The sequence below is a fragment of the Rhinichthys klamathensis genome, unplaced genomic scaffold (genome assembly GCF_029890125.1).
Source record: "Rhinichthys klamathensis goyatoka isolate OS25496 unplaced genomic scaffold, OSU_Roscu_1.1 h1tg000121l_1, whole genome shotgun sequence".
Taxonomy (NCBI): Eukaryota; Metazoa; Chordata; class Actinopteri; order Cypriniformes; family Leuciscidae; genus Rhinichthys; species Rhinichthys klamathensis.
In genome coordinates, this window is record NW_026606658.1 from 6,217,501 (window position 1) to 6,232,169 (window position 14,669).

Below are 14,669 nucleotides of genomic sequence, written 5' to 3' on the forward strand. Positions count from 1 at the left end.
GTCTGACTGGTTTTTTTAAAGCTAGATAGACATGGTTACTATGAACTGTCGTCTTGTAGAAATTAAAGAGCTACATGAAAATTCTTTAAAAAAAAATCTCCTTTTATGTTCACCAGAAGAAATACAATGTAAAGTAAATAATGACAGAATTGGGATACAGCTTGTTCCTATCATCACCTTATTCTTCTGAATGAGTCATGTCACACATGGTTTGCTGCCGATACCTAATTCCTTAGTGTGTCTTTGTGAATGTCAGAATAATCACTTTTATCAGTGATCACTTTCTACTTTTATGTGCATGTGTGAATCTCTACTCTTCATGCTGTTGTGTGAACCAGTTTAATGTGAAGCACTGATCAATAAACATGGACTTGTAAACACTATAAAACAATGAGACGCACAGTTAGCTATGTAATTGTGTACCCTGGGAAATATAGTAAAGAAAACGTGCATCACTAATAAAGATATACAAATGTTTACAAAGGTCAGGAAAGGTCAGAAGAGACAAGCATCTTAGTGAACAAAGATTTGCAGTTTGTTAACAGCGCGCACACACACACACAGATTTTCATATATGTACATACACACATGGCATGACTTGGCATGATGTGTGCTTTCGAGAAAACACAAGGACTCCCCTTTTCCATTCCATGAAGCTTGTCAGTCCTGACTGAATGGCAGCATGGGCTTTATTGCCAGCTTTACTACCTCTGCCATAACCTCATGTGTCTTGTTGGTAATCTCACAGGATTCTTTGTTGAGATGGAAATCAGCCCAGCATATGGAGCATATGGAAGCACATTCAGGAGACATCAGCCAAAGTGTGTCCACAAGATAATCATACAAGAGTGACAGACTGCTGGCTTGTTCCTTTTTTTGGCTTAAACTTATTTCTCTCTGGGTGTTTGATATGTCTCCAGATGAAATGCTTACCATCAAATCCTTTGGTAATTCGCGACAGTCTACATCATCTTACGGTCCTCAGCAGTTTGATCGTTTGTGGTACCTTCTGAAGAATCTGGCAAATGTTTGGTTATTGGCTTTACAAAAAAGTACCGAGTGCTATTGTACAGTAATGGTATCATGTGGTTTACCATGGTTTTTGATATATACCATGATTCTGAAATGGTATTCACATGATACTCCAAGATACTTCCAGTACTGTGGTATTATGTCCAAAAATACAATGGTAGTACCATAATGACTTTTTGGTACCAGTGTAGTAGCCTACCGTGTCCAAAAATCATGGCAGCACCACAATACTTGCTTGTAATGTGTCTGCTTAATTTATTTTTTGGGCTTTGGCAAAAATTGGCAACCAAAGTAACATAAAAAGAGTAATTCATTATAAGCCAGAGGCAACTTGGAGGCATAGTTTATATGAATGATTTGTTTCAGTTTAAAGGTTAACATTTAGTGATTTTTTTCTTCTTTTCTTTTGGAGAACATTCTGACTCAATAAATCACAAGACTAAAACTCATTTTAGCCTGCTTACTAAGTGAATAAATTGGTGCTGGTGGTTCAACTGGATGGTTTGGTTCCCAAACCCCCCTTCACTGAGACAATGTTTTGCTGAATCTTCTGTTCTTTTCTATCTGAGGTGAGCCAGAGAGCTTATAGAAGTCTAAAGATCTTGGCTGCTGTACTCTGGATCGTATGTCTTTGTGTGTATCATCTGCAGAGACATTGAGGCGAGCCTTCTCACTTCTCAATCTTTCAAAGCAAACCCTTAGAGAATGCAGACCCTCGATACACCCCACCAAGACGAGGTATCAGTTTCAGACACCCGCAGCGGTTTGGCAACTTCCGCTGAATTACTTTTAAATTAGTCTGCCGTTTTCCCATCCAGTCTTCACACACACTGAGTTAAATCCACAAAACGTCCCAAATCCACAGGGCTTCTACAGGGATTGTGACAGTGTCTTCCGTGATTGTTTCAATGCTTTTTAAATGCTCTATGAGACAGAAAAACCTTTATGATTTGTACAAGAGATTGGGAATAAAGGCATTTTTAGAATTTCTTCTAGCGTACTTTGCCATAACCTTGATGGAAGTGAGTTTTATGACTTTTTCCATAATGCTCTACCAAATATTGCATACTTTGACAAGGAACCAATATGTTGTTATTTCAGGCATTATTCTCTCATTTTCTCTCTACTACAGGGCTTCACAAAACTTTGGCCTAGACAGGAAAAGAACACAAGACAAATTTGGTCTTTTTATTTTTGCTTAAATATTTATATTTTACTGGAAAACCTTGTGATTTATGTTTAGTATGGAAGCTTCACCATCAAGACCAGGCCCAATAGTCTTAATCTTCTCCTTCCTCTTCCTCATTATATTTATTCGACAGCATCTTCCACATCCTCTTTCACGTCCTCTTCCTCTTCCCATTCCCCTTCCCTTCCCTTCCCTTCTATCCCCTCAATCCTTTCCACATTATTCTTTTTTTTCATCTTCCACTTCCACATTCGCATCTTCTTAATTTTGTATTCCTCTTCCATTTTTCATGCACTTCTGCTTCCACATCTACACCCCCTTCTCCTCATTTTCCTCATCCTCTTCCCCCTTCCCCCTCCCTTTCTCTCACTTAGGTTGGCTCTTTGCCGAAGAAAGGTAGTAAAGGTTCTCTGTCTTCTGACTTTGACAGGCCTCAAAGAAAGATTCCTCAACTCATGGAAACTCTGTGCTTATTTTAGGTTAAACCCAGCAATCCGACCTGAGAGCCATACCTTAGTGTGTTATTTTTAAGAATCCTTTTTGTCTTTCCCATAATGGCCTTTTCAGATGAATCTCTTGGTGAGAAAATGATGATAATTTACTTTCCCCCTGGGTTGTGTGACCTGGCATGTATTCTGTTTCATGTAGACAGCTGTCAGTTTCTGGTCAAGTCAATAGTTCGAAGGCTAACACAACCTGTCAAATTAATTGCCATCATTCATGTCAAAAGCTGACAGTTACTGTCTTCTATGTGACTGCCACCAGAACATGCTCAGTCGGACTTCTTTAGAAGCTTTCACAAGCCCATCGCTCAAAACCTTCAACAATAGCTGATGAAGTTTATTTTTTTCTTTTCTAAAAACTGAGAATAGAGTTTAGAGGCAAGTCTGCTCTAAATTGAAAAGCTCCTGAGAAAGTCATGACCCACATCAGCAGTGCTAATGGAGTCTCCTTGTGTCGGAATGAGGATTCCGTGCCTAGGTATAGGAGGCTTCAGGAATGCTTTTTGGCTGGGAACGGTTGATGACACTGGACAGCATCCAGCACTTTCATCTTAGGAGTTCATCTCATATTTGTATATGGAGATGCCTGGAACTGATAACGCAGTCATTCACAGGTACTAACAGATGGCTGAGAGATTCCACATTCATCAGGTCGATATCCATTTGCTAACCTAAAAAGAAAGGACAGCAAAAACATTTGCTTTTTACTGACCTTTTTGTAACAGGATTTGGTGAAGAAAAAGCTCAGAAATAATAAAGTGATACACCCAAAAATCATGTACTCACTCATGTTAAGTCCATGTGATTTCTTATGATGCCTTAACATTGCTTTTGCATGTTTTTTGAAGCTCGAAAGACTCTGTAAACTGTTGTATGGCTCAGTAGAGTTTGTCATTAACCACCTTTTGTATTCCACGGAAGAAAGCAATCATACAGATTTAAAACAACATGAGGGTGAATAGGACGAGACAAGGACAAAGCATTACAAACAAAGGTTATCAAACGTTTCCTCAAAAATAAAGCCCGTTGCAGGTCCCCCTCATTCATTTATTTTTCGACCCATCAGAAGAACGGTCTTTCGCTGAGGCACAGAGCAAATCAGGTTTCCTCTTCATCTATTCGAATTATACGTCTGCATTAACTTCCATTATGATAATTGCTCTAAAACAGCGACTCTGGGCCCCAGAGTGGGTCAGTGTTGACATAGTGTACAGTATATACAGTCCTGGCGAAAGATAGATAGGAAAAGAAGGAAAGAACAAAATCCTGACTTCATTTCTCATTAAAATGGTGGGAAAGGTACCATTTTCTTTCTCAGACATTTGTTTTTCTTTGGATTGCAAGTCACTTGTTTGGCTTAGATGTTGAGGTATTGTTTTGAAGAACACTTATCTGAGAAAGAGAAAGAAACATGTCATTTTGCTGTTCTGAATCCGAGGCTAGGGGCAGATTATCCTGTTCCAACCGCAGTAAATCAATCAGTCTCGTCCCATAAAAACAGAAGAGCACCCCTGACGGCAATTTTGTCTGAGAGCTTGTTAAGAGAGAAATATATAGAAAAGTACAAGACAGAAATATAAAACTGAAGAGAAGTATTGTATGTTTGAATCTCTCTGTCTGTTTGTGAGGTGAGAACTAGACAAGCCCCGTGGAATCAAAATAGAAATTGTGTAGCTTTTTGTCCATAACTGTTAGCTCTGAGGCAATCTATATGCTAGTCATTTCCTAAAAGTTTATGAAATTTATTTGTACTGGAATTTCTATGTACACTACCGTTGGTAAGGTATTCTCTTATGTTCACCAAAGCCATCAAATGTCAAAACATTAATATTGTGAATATTATTACAACTTTAAATAACTGTTTCATATTTTAAAATGTAATTTAGTCATTTGATGGGAAAGTTGAATTTACAGCAGCCATTACTCCAGTCTTCATTGCCACAATCATTCTAATATGTTAATTTAGTGTGGGAAAAAAACTCTTTTTTTTAATCACATTTGAAAACAGTTAATTGTGCTGCTTGCTAACATTATGCTAAACTGTGTTAGGCTTTAATTTTCATACAGATGCACTGTTTAAATTCATTTGTAGATGGTCTAAAATGACATAACAGAAATAAGACAAAGAATTTGATTCACGTGGACAGACTGAGAAGGAAAGTGAGGACAGAGTATGTGTGTGCGTGTGTTGTTAGGGGTATCTTCCTTCTCTATCTTAATGGAGAGCTGATTGTTCGGAAGTGAACCTCCTCTGAATCTCGCCTCATTAACCTGCCAGGTGGTGGAAGACACCAAGCTCTGATTGAACTGCAGCCAGGACGGCTGCTTTGAAGACCACAAGGGACTCGGAGAGGATGGAAAGAGAGCGAGAAAAAGAGAAGCATAAAGCATCTGAAAAACAGCATATTCTCAGTTGCAGCTTTTTTTCCATAAACCAACCAATCTTGCATTGATCATACAGAAAAACTCTGGTTTATAACGTATGAAATGGAGTACGTCCCAAAAGAGCTGGTATTTCTAATGCTGCAGGAATTTAAATGTCTTTCAGTCCTTTCAATAGTCTGTTGTGAAGCTGTTCAAACAAGACACAACAGCATGCTAGCTCTCTCGGGTGCAGCCGGAGATCGAATCCAGCGGATTTCTTATAGATTAGGAAGGCCACATTTGTTTTGGATCCGAGACCCTTGACTCGCTCATACTTTTCCTATTATAGTGACCTCGCAACTGGCATTGTATACGCAGCATGGAGCCATTGTTGATTGTGCGACAAATGTTGTCAAGAAACAGAGGGATTCTGGGAAGGTGTGTCATCCTTCACCACGACCGTGCCAAATACAAACAGATAACAGAAGAGAGGTCTAGGTGCTGACTGGACAAACGCCCAGGCCTGACACTTCACTTTTTGTTTGTGTTTGCGAGCAGCCATATTAGTGATTCATATGTGTGTATGAAAGAAGTAAGAGACTTGTTGACAATATCACATTTACACACGTCCACCTTGTTTAGATGCATCCTGCGTGCCTCTGGAACATTTTTGCTGAGTGTCCTCACGCATGTCCTGTCTCTCTCCTTCTTTACAGGCATTTTGTCCTTAGAGTCTCTCTCTATCTATCCCTCTTATCCCTCTCTCTGAAGTATGTCCTTTCTCCCTATCCCCTTCGTGTTTTCCCCTTCTCTTTTGATATTATCGTGTGTTCTTCATTCCCATTCCTTCAAATTTTAGTCTTAGTCACCAGTGTTATTATTTTTGCAGTCCAGTTGCCAGCTGGTTTCCATCAAGCCCAATCAGTGCCTTCAAAGCTGTTCTGCACATTTCAGGAGCAACAAAGTCAGAACACATTTCCTCACTGCCCTGCTTGGCTAATGGGGCTCGCACTGTTTGCACGTCACCGACTTCACTCGATCCATATTTGAGAGGATGGAGAAACACCCCAGATCACGCAGCTTTAATCTGAGCAGGTCACGTGACCATGAGAACCCTCTTTAACATGCGTGTATGCTTTTCAGCATCAGCTTTGCTTATAAACTTGATACGTATAGTGTAGGCTACTAATATAGTGTACTTTAAGTTGTTGTACGGCCAGAAACAGTTATTGGGTTTGCAATTACACGGTTGCAAGCTCACAGGCACATAGAGACACACACTTTGTTTATTTTCTACAAAAACATGCAATTCTTTTATGTGCCTCACTTCGAAGTTCACATGTGTGGAGCAGCTGTGCATGTGTTTGTTTGCGAAAGCTCTACATTAACCTTCCTTCCACCTCTCTTTGACCTAATTGAAAACGATTCAGTGTAATTGTTTGATGAATCCTGATAACTTTCGATTGATCTACAGTATGGCTATGGCTTTGGCAGTTCGGCAGAAAGCACGCCACTAATGTGTCTGGGCTGTCAGTGTTTATTTGAAAATATTGCTGCCCTTTTATGCTATTCTGCCATAGTAAGGGATACATATGGAGGATGTTCATCAGCTTGCAAATCAAATAGATTTTTCAATTTAGGTGATATTAAAAATTCCAATAAAATCCAAAATGTGGATTAATTAACAGATCGACCTCATTAGTGTATGCATATATTCACATACTCTATCTTGCTTTATTAAAAGTTTAAACTCGTTTTGTTTGTGTGTGTTTACAGGATGCTGGAATACTCTCTCAACCTGCAGAATGTTAGTTTCTCTGCTGTCCGAACGGTCAGAGTATTACGACCTCTTCGAGCTATTAACCGAGTGCCCAGTGAGTACAATATCAGCAGCCATGTTCGAAATGCACTTGCACGCTTTGTATTAAACCATACACTGTAACTTAGTGAAGGTGCTCTGTTATATAATAATATGTGTGCATGTATTAGTTTATATGGATTTACATTAATGATGAATAAAAATGTAACGTTACATTTTAGTTATTGTAAATATTTACAAACATGAAAAAAGTGAAATAATAATAATTTTAAAAGTGGTGACGCTCACTTTACAATAAGGTTCCTTTGGTTAACAAATTTGTTAACATGAACTAACAGTGAAAAATACTTCAAAAAAAGTTGTATTTGGTAATATGTACTATTTGACCTGACCTAACATGAACTTTGAGCAGTTGTGTTTTTATTAAATAACATTAATAAAGATTAATAAATGCTCTATCAAATGTATTGCTAATTGTTAATGTTGGTAAACACATTAAATAACATTAATTAACTAATGAAACCTTATTGGTCGAATCAGTGGTTTTAAATGTGCAAAATCATGCACAGTAATGCGTTTGTTTATATTATATTGAGATCTGTTTCTTGTATTCTTTGTAGGTTTGTAAGAATTTACAAACCTACAAATAATCTTTTTTTTTTTTTACTATAACAGTTTTTTGTATTATTTTCTATTTTTTGACAGTGATTGAATGTTCAATTAAGGTACATTTTTATCACTTTCTGTTGTACAAAATGGGAACTTAACTCCGAACTTTAATTAAATTGATTAATTCCCTGCATTCAATCAAAGAGTTTATCAAATTCTGAATGTTCTATGTTGAATTGCATTATTTAAGCACTGTGGTCAATTAATGTAATTTAATCAACATTTGAAAGAGAAATGTAGCCTGGGCGCAGTCATATACCAGAGGAGTTCATGCCATTTTAGGGACTTTAGATTTATAGATCATTTTCCTCTTCATTGCTTTTTACGGCTTCTCTCTTTCCACACACACTCACACACAGAAATAATAACAGAGACTGGCTCACACACATTCACTCTCTTTCTAAGGCAGGGTGATGATATTTCATTGGCTACATCGTTATATACCGGATGTTTTAATCACCCTCTGTGCCAAGGAGATGCCCGCGGTTCCCCCGCGGCTCTTATTTCACAAGCAACCATGTCTGGCCGATCCTGCTTGATGTCCCTATTTGTGGAGGGTAGTAAAATGTATATTGAACAATGGTAGTATTTAGCTGGAATGTTTTGACTAGCCCTGACAAGGTTTTGGTGAGGGTAATTTGTGTGGGGTCCCGTTCAGTTCTCACCCCTCTGGATATGGTTCAGTATGTCAGCACCCATTCACAATCACTGGAGATGGCCATATTTCTCATAGTAGGCTCGGGGGTCAGAAATGGCATCTAGGTGCATGCCTTCTAGTTTGTTTAGGAAACAAAAGTGCATCCATTCATATCATCATTATTGCCTAATTAATACCTGTGCCAATCAGAGACAGGGGGTGGAGTGGTAGCAGACAGCCTAATTAATTAGCCACCCAGACTAAAGAAAGGCATAATGTTTGCATTAGTTTAGTAATTATTTTATCTCTAGCTCGCCTGCTGCGGACCATCACTGGAAGAATGAAAAAATTTAAAATGCAAATTTTAATTTTTTTTTTGCAATTTTTACAGCACTAATCAAAACAAAAGAGGGAACAAAAGCATAATAGGAGAATACTCAAATCATCAATCATTAGACTGTCAAGCTGAAAGCTATAGCAGCATGTCATAAATATTTTGAAATTCTTTTGACAGAAAAAGTATTAGAATAAATGACCAAGTATTGGTGGCCATCACATGGCATTTCTGCACAAATAGGGTCTGGAAGTTTTTTTTTTTTTATTTTTTTATTATTTATTTATTTAAAAAACAATTTGGCATATATATTTTTATTTTTTATAGTGACTAGTTTTAAGAAGTATGGGGATGAGTGAGGCAGTGCAAAAAAGGAATCAGGCAGCGCAATGGGCTATAATTTATGTAAGTGTATTTTTTATGCATTTATGTGCTTTTAGGAAATATTGTAAATAGTTAATAATAATAATAACATTTAGATTAAGGTGTCCTTAATTGTTACAGTGTAATTAAACATTTAAGTACTGATTAATATTCATTAACTACATGTACTTACTAGGTTTAGGATTAGGTTTTGGTTTAGGGTTAGTTGCATGTAATTATGCAAAATCTATTGTTATTACTATAGTAACTACATGTAACGTATAACAAGTTTTATCGATTTTCTTTTCTTACAGTAACTTCGGTAACCGGGTCGAATGGTTGAGCTTGTAATTTGCAGACTTGTGTCAGTTCTACTGTTTCACATCACATTTTTCTATGTCCTCTAATACCTCAGTGCCCTCTGTCTTTCTGTTCTCTTTGAGAAGCTGTCTTAATCAACATCACATTCTGTTGTTCTGCACACCCATGGTTTGATTGATGAAGGGACAGGCCAAAACTGTCAGTAGATGACAAACATGTTCCCTCACAAATCAAAATACTCAACAGTGCTGTGATGTACAGCTGCCTCATTCTGCCTTGTCTTTGGTGTGCAGGTGTGAAAAGCGATCTCTTAAAAGGTCTGTAATATGTAGACCACTATATGCCCTTTTACTCCCACTAGAAGGTGGATTAGTTTGTCAGAAAGTCTAGAGGTTTTTACACTTCATCTTGTGGATTAGTATTCACCATGATTCTGCCGTTGAGGGCGCTTGGAGGTTAATTGGAAACCCGCCTCGCTGCCCACTTGTGTATTCTATTATTATTTGGGGCGAGGAACAGCATCATGTCAAGTGTCCGCCAGTGGTGATTGTGCGGTCATCTTTTTCAGAAGGCCAGCAGTAATTGGAGTGGTGGACATGTAGATTGGTAAAAGACATGAGTGCACTATTGGAGGGAAAGAGATGCAGACACAGAAAGAGAGGAACTGATAACTCTGCCCATCACATGAGTGACTTTTTTTATGAATTATGGAGATGAGAGTGAGGCAGTGCAACAAAGAGTGAATCACACAGTGAATTAGACTGTATAATTTGTGTAATCTTGTGTGATTTGTAAGAGAAATGTGGACCAGGTGGATGGCTTGACCTTTCACTATACTTATGGATTAAACAACAAAACAAAACAAAACAAAATCTTTTTAACGATGTATAAAATGCATGGTTGCCCTTCAAGTATACCATTTGGGATACATTTCAAAAGAATGATATGAATCAATTATTAAAAACAATGAAATTGTTTGTGGCCTCCCTGTAATTATGAAAATATAATAAAATTATGAAATATGTAATATAGGCCTAGTGATAAATATACAAAGGGTGGGTCAAAAGTTTGGATACATTTTGAATTAATGTTTCACCAAGGCTGCATTTATTTGATTAAAAATATGAAATAATATAACAATAAAACCCTCTATTTTTATATATTTTCAAATGTAATTTATTCTTGTGAACGGAAAGCTGAATTTTCAGCATCATTACTCCAGTCTTCAGTGTCACATGATCCTTAATCATGTGACAAATCATTCTAATTCATTAAATCATTCTAATATGATGATTTGCTGCTCAGTTATTAATATTCTCTTTATTATCGGTTGAAATCATTTTTTTCTGCTTAGTGCTTAATATTTTTGTGAAATCATGATACATTGTTTTGTCAGGATACTTTGAGGAATAGAAAGTTCAATAGAACAGCATTGTTTTTCAAAATTGATAATAAGAAGAAAGTCTTGAGCACCAAATCAAATGCATACTAGAATTATATATCTAGAGGAATATTATACTATATATATAATTATATTGTGTGTGTGCGTATATGTGTTATGGCCACGCAGATGAAGTATGGATTTTATTTATAGTGCAAAGGTGCATCAATAACCCATGGAATGGATGGATAGGCCTGGCAGTTTTTAGAGATAAATCAATATGTGATTACATTACTGTTAAATATCTATTTAGCATCAGGCTATTCATTTTACCAGCGTCGTCTCAATGAGCTCTGTGTGATGCAGAAATGAAATCAGTGGTTTGAGTGTTGTCCTTTTGCAACCTTATTGAATTAATATTGAGAAGATTAAGCTTCTCATCTCTTTTAGTTAAGTCTTCTGCCAAGTATCAACACCCTTGTGTTAAAACGTATCAGCTGAACAACAGTGGAATAGATCCCTGTGTTTATGTGGTGTTCATGTCCCCTCAAGCAATTTTAATTAAACGTACAGAGAAGCTGCTCTTTTATTATCTGTGGAAGCTTATGAGAAATAAATAGATACCATGGTTATGATCTCTTTCCCCCCTGTGCTTTGTTATTGAGCTTGTTTGGTGCATGTGGATGATTCCAAAGGGCAGAGGGATCCCAGGAGTCTTCTTCATAACACAGGGACCCGAGCACATTGTGTGGCCTTGGAGACTTTCTCTTTTAACATAATAGAATGGCTATGGCAGGATATTTACAGTCTCCCCTTGGAGAATACTCGCTCTCTCTCCTAAATAATCTTTCCAGGTGGAGTTTATAAATGAGTTAAGCCACCTGCGTAGAGCGAGACCTTTGCATTAGTGGATTGCTATAGACTGACCTAGCTGAGTCAGATAGGAAACAGGTAAACAAGGAGTCTTTTTTGGGAATATAGGTTTCATTTATATCAATATGGGTGCCAGTGGAGTGATAAGGAAAATAAGGACTGGCATCTGTGGAATAGTCATATAAAGGGGAAGTATGTCATTTTTTATGTCCTCCCATTTTCATAGAAATACAAGTAACAGTAAAATAATAAATTAAATTCATTTTCGAATGTAATTTGTGTACAATTGAACACATGTTGATTTATTTTAAATGCAGCTTTTGAATTGTGATTTTTATTGCAAAAATTAAATTGATCTTACATTTAAATTAATTTATAAATACTTATAACATTAATTAAACAAACCATTTATATATATATATATATATATATATATATATATATATATATATATATATATATATATATATATATATATATAACCAAAATGAATGGATTTACTTTAAGACCTTGATCATCAATTTCATCATGGTGGTACTTATCCTCTATAATGGTTTTCAAAACATTTTGTTGACAAAGCTGTATGTTTGAGAGGTCTATAATATCTGTATACCTGTTAGAATTCCAAATCATTTTAATGACAGTTTCCCCCGATGGTGCAGGACCGCCTTTTAAATAGACCGCCACTATTTAAAATCTGCCATTATTATTCATGAGGCGCAGCCAATAGTAAATGCCATGTGACTGTTGAATCTGACGTTGCAAATTTTGCGTAGTGTAATATATTTTGGAAATTGACACAATTCAATGAATTGCATACATCATTTGGAAAATCATAAAATGAGTTCACAAGTGACATTAATGAAGAACGTAGACTAAAGTTAGCTCAATCTCATGCTCAGACAGTCCATTATCTTATTGTGAGGAAACTCGCATGGCACGGCTGTTCCATTTGTCAGTCGTCTTTAGGGACCAAGATTCAGGAAGGTGATTTTCTCCAGGAAATACACTTCCCTGTGGGGAATTACCTCTCAGTTTGTAAGGGACACAGATCTGTGCCGCTGTCACTGATTCAATGCTTGTTAAGCCCTGACTTGGCAAGCTTAGCTAAATTGCTGTGCTAGGGTGAACTCCACAGTCATTTGGAGTCACTAATGACCGAAGTTAGGAAGTGATTTTCTGTGCAGAAATCTCAGAGCAGTGGATAATCCACGAGAAACACATCGTAATTGGAAGAAACACTCCGCATTTCAGAGACCTCAGTTGTTGTTCTGAACTCACCACTTCCTAATTACACGTTAATAGATGCACGCTGATAAACACTCGCAAAACGACACTGCGTTTCCTAACTTCCCTGACACAAAAATATTTTGAGGCCGTGTTTCTATCAGGGCGTCTCATTAGTGAAGAGGGAATTTAAGGGGCTAAAACTCATCTCGAAGAGGACGGCTTTGAGAAAATGCAGAATCTGCACAACACTAAGCTCTGTAAACCCACACAGCACAGAGCCATTTTATGTGATGACACGGATCTTCTATTGTCATTCATTCCTGTTAATGCCTCACTGCTTATCGCCACTCACTCTTCCTCCAAATGTGGAAATTGCAGCCGGCCACAGTTATCACCCACAGACTGCAGGCTGCCAGGGAGCACCGGCTGGATTACCCTGCTCCACCAATTACCCGCCAAACCCTGAACAGGAAATCATTCCCATCATTTATGCTTCAGTCAGCTGGCATTGTGGTTTGACACAGGGCAGATATATGGGAGAAGCCAGGACAACAGTGTCTGAAAAACTGGATATCAGCAGAGATTTTTACTGGCACGTATAAACAATCGTACTGTAGGTCTACAGTGAGCCTCCATAACCGTGAAATGGAGCAACAGTTTGTTCAGTGCATTATAGCACTATAGTTTCATATGTTTAATGAGAGCAATATGCTTGTGGCAGTAACTTTTTATTATAATAATGTTTGTGTGTGTGTGTGTGAGGGATGACATAATACTACAGTTGCTCTTTCATTGTGTTGCAGGTATGAGAATCCTGGTGACGCTTCTGCTGGACACTCTCCCCATGCTGGGCAATGTGCTGCTGCTTTGCTTCTTTGTTTTCTTCATCTTTGGGATTGTGGGAGTCCAGTTGTGGGCCGGGCTCCTCCGCAACCGCTGCTTCCTCCCTGAAAACTTCTCCCTGTGAGTGTGATGGCATGGGCTTTAGTATTAAGGTCACGATAATAATTTACAAGTGACCTCAGGAGTCAATGATGAGGGTTATCATGTGAAAGCACATTATTGTAATGATGAAAGGCCACATGTCAACACCAGATCTATTTAAATAGGATTGTATGGGCCTACAGATTGAAAACAATAACAATAACGAGCATAAATTAACAAAAACAAACCTGTCTATCTGTACAAATCTGTCTTGATAGCAATTTGAATCTGTTTCACTTTTTATTTTATTTATTGCTATTTATTTACTTTGAGTATTAGTGTGTTGTCCATTTTATGTTACACAACTTGCCCTTACTCTTTTGGGCACAAATAAAGAAAAAAAAATTTAAATATAAAATGTGCATGAAATGTCCACAAAGGTAAAAAAGGTGTCACACAGGGCCCATTGGAAGTGATTTCCTTCCAGAAATGCATAACCATGTTGCAGACTCTATCTTATATTTAATGAATCATAAAAAATGTACTACTTTCGTCATTACTACTTTCTTAAATTTTCAACCATGAATCAATTTGTTTTGTTTACTATATAGCTTTGTAAACCCCACAGCTATCATTGCACTAAGAGCATGGATTAGACCCCATGGATTCACGGCCTGGCACTGCGTTTTGAAGGAATCGACTGCCTCACAGAGATTGGCTTGAAGCTGTGATTATGTAACATTAAAACGGTCGTAAACTGTTAAATTGCTCTTAAGAAATAAATATTTCAAGGGGCAGGGTTCTTTGGAAGGCTAGGATTTGTCCCAATGGGTAATTGAAGGTACTTGTGCAGCTAATTCGCCATGTCACTTTCTCTCTGAGGTGAATTTGTGTTGACAGACGGCCCAATTATCCAGTGTCAGAGCCAAACGCCATTAAAGCTAGGCCTTGCTCAATCGCTTTTCTTCTCGAGATAGTTACCGTTGATCTCGCTGCTGCCTGACTGCTGCTTAAATGGGTGTTTTCCAAA

The 14,669-nt window shown here is 37.6% G+C and overlaps 1 protein-coding gene across 9 annotated transcripts in view; it reads left to right on the forward strand.

Annotated features, from left to right (window-relative positions):
• cacna1g (calcium channel, voltage-dependent, T type, alpha 1G subunit) overlaps positions 1–14,669 on the forward strand; it is a 254,008-nt gene that overhangs the window by 120,770 nt on the left and 118,569 nt on the right. For all 9 annotated transcript variants that reach the window (XM_056255722.1, XM_056255715.1, XM_056255714.1 and 6 more), the window contains exons 5-6: positions 6,865–6,962; positions 13,519–13,678. In XM_056255722.1, the coding sequence (XP_056111697.1) occupies positions 6,865–6,962; positions 13,519–13,678 (258 nt within the window). The remainder of the gene's footprint in view (positions 1–6,864; positions 6,963–13,518; positions 13,679–14,669) is intronic.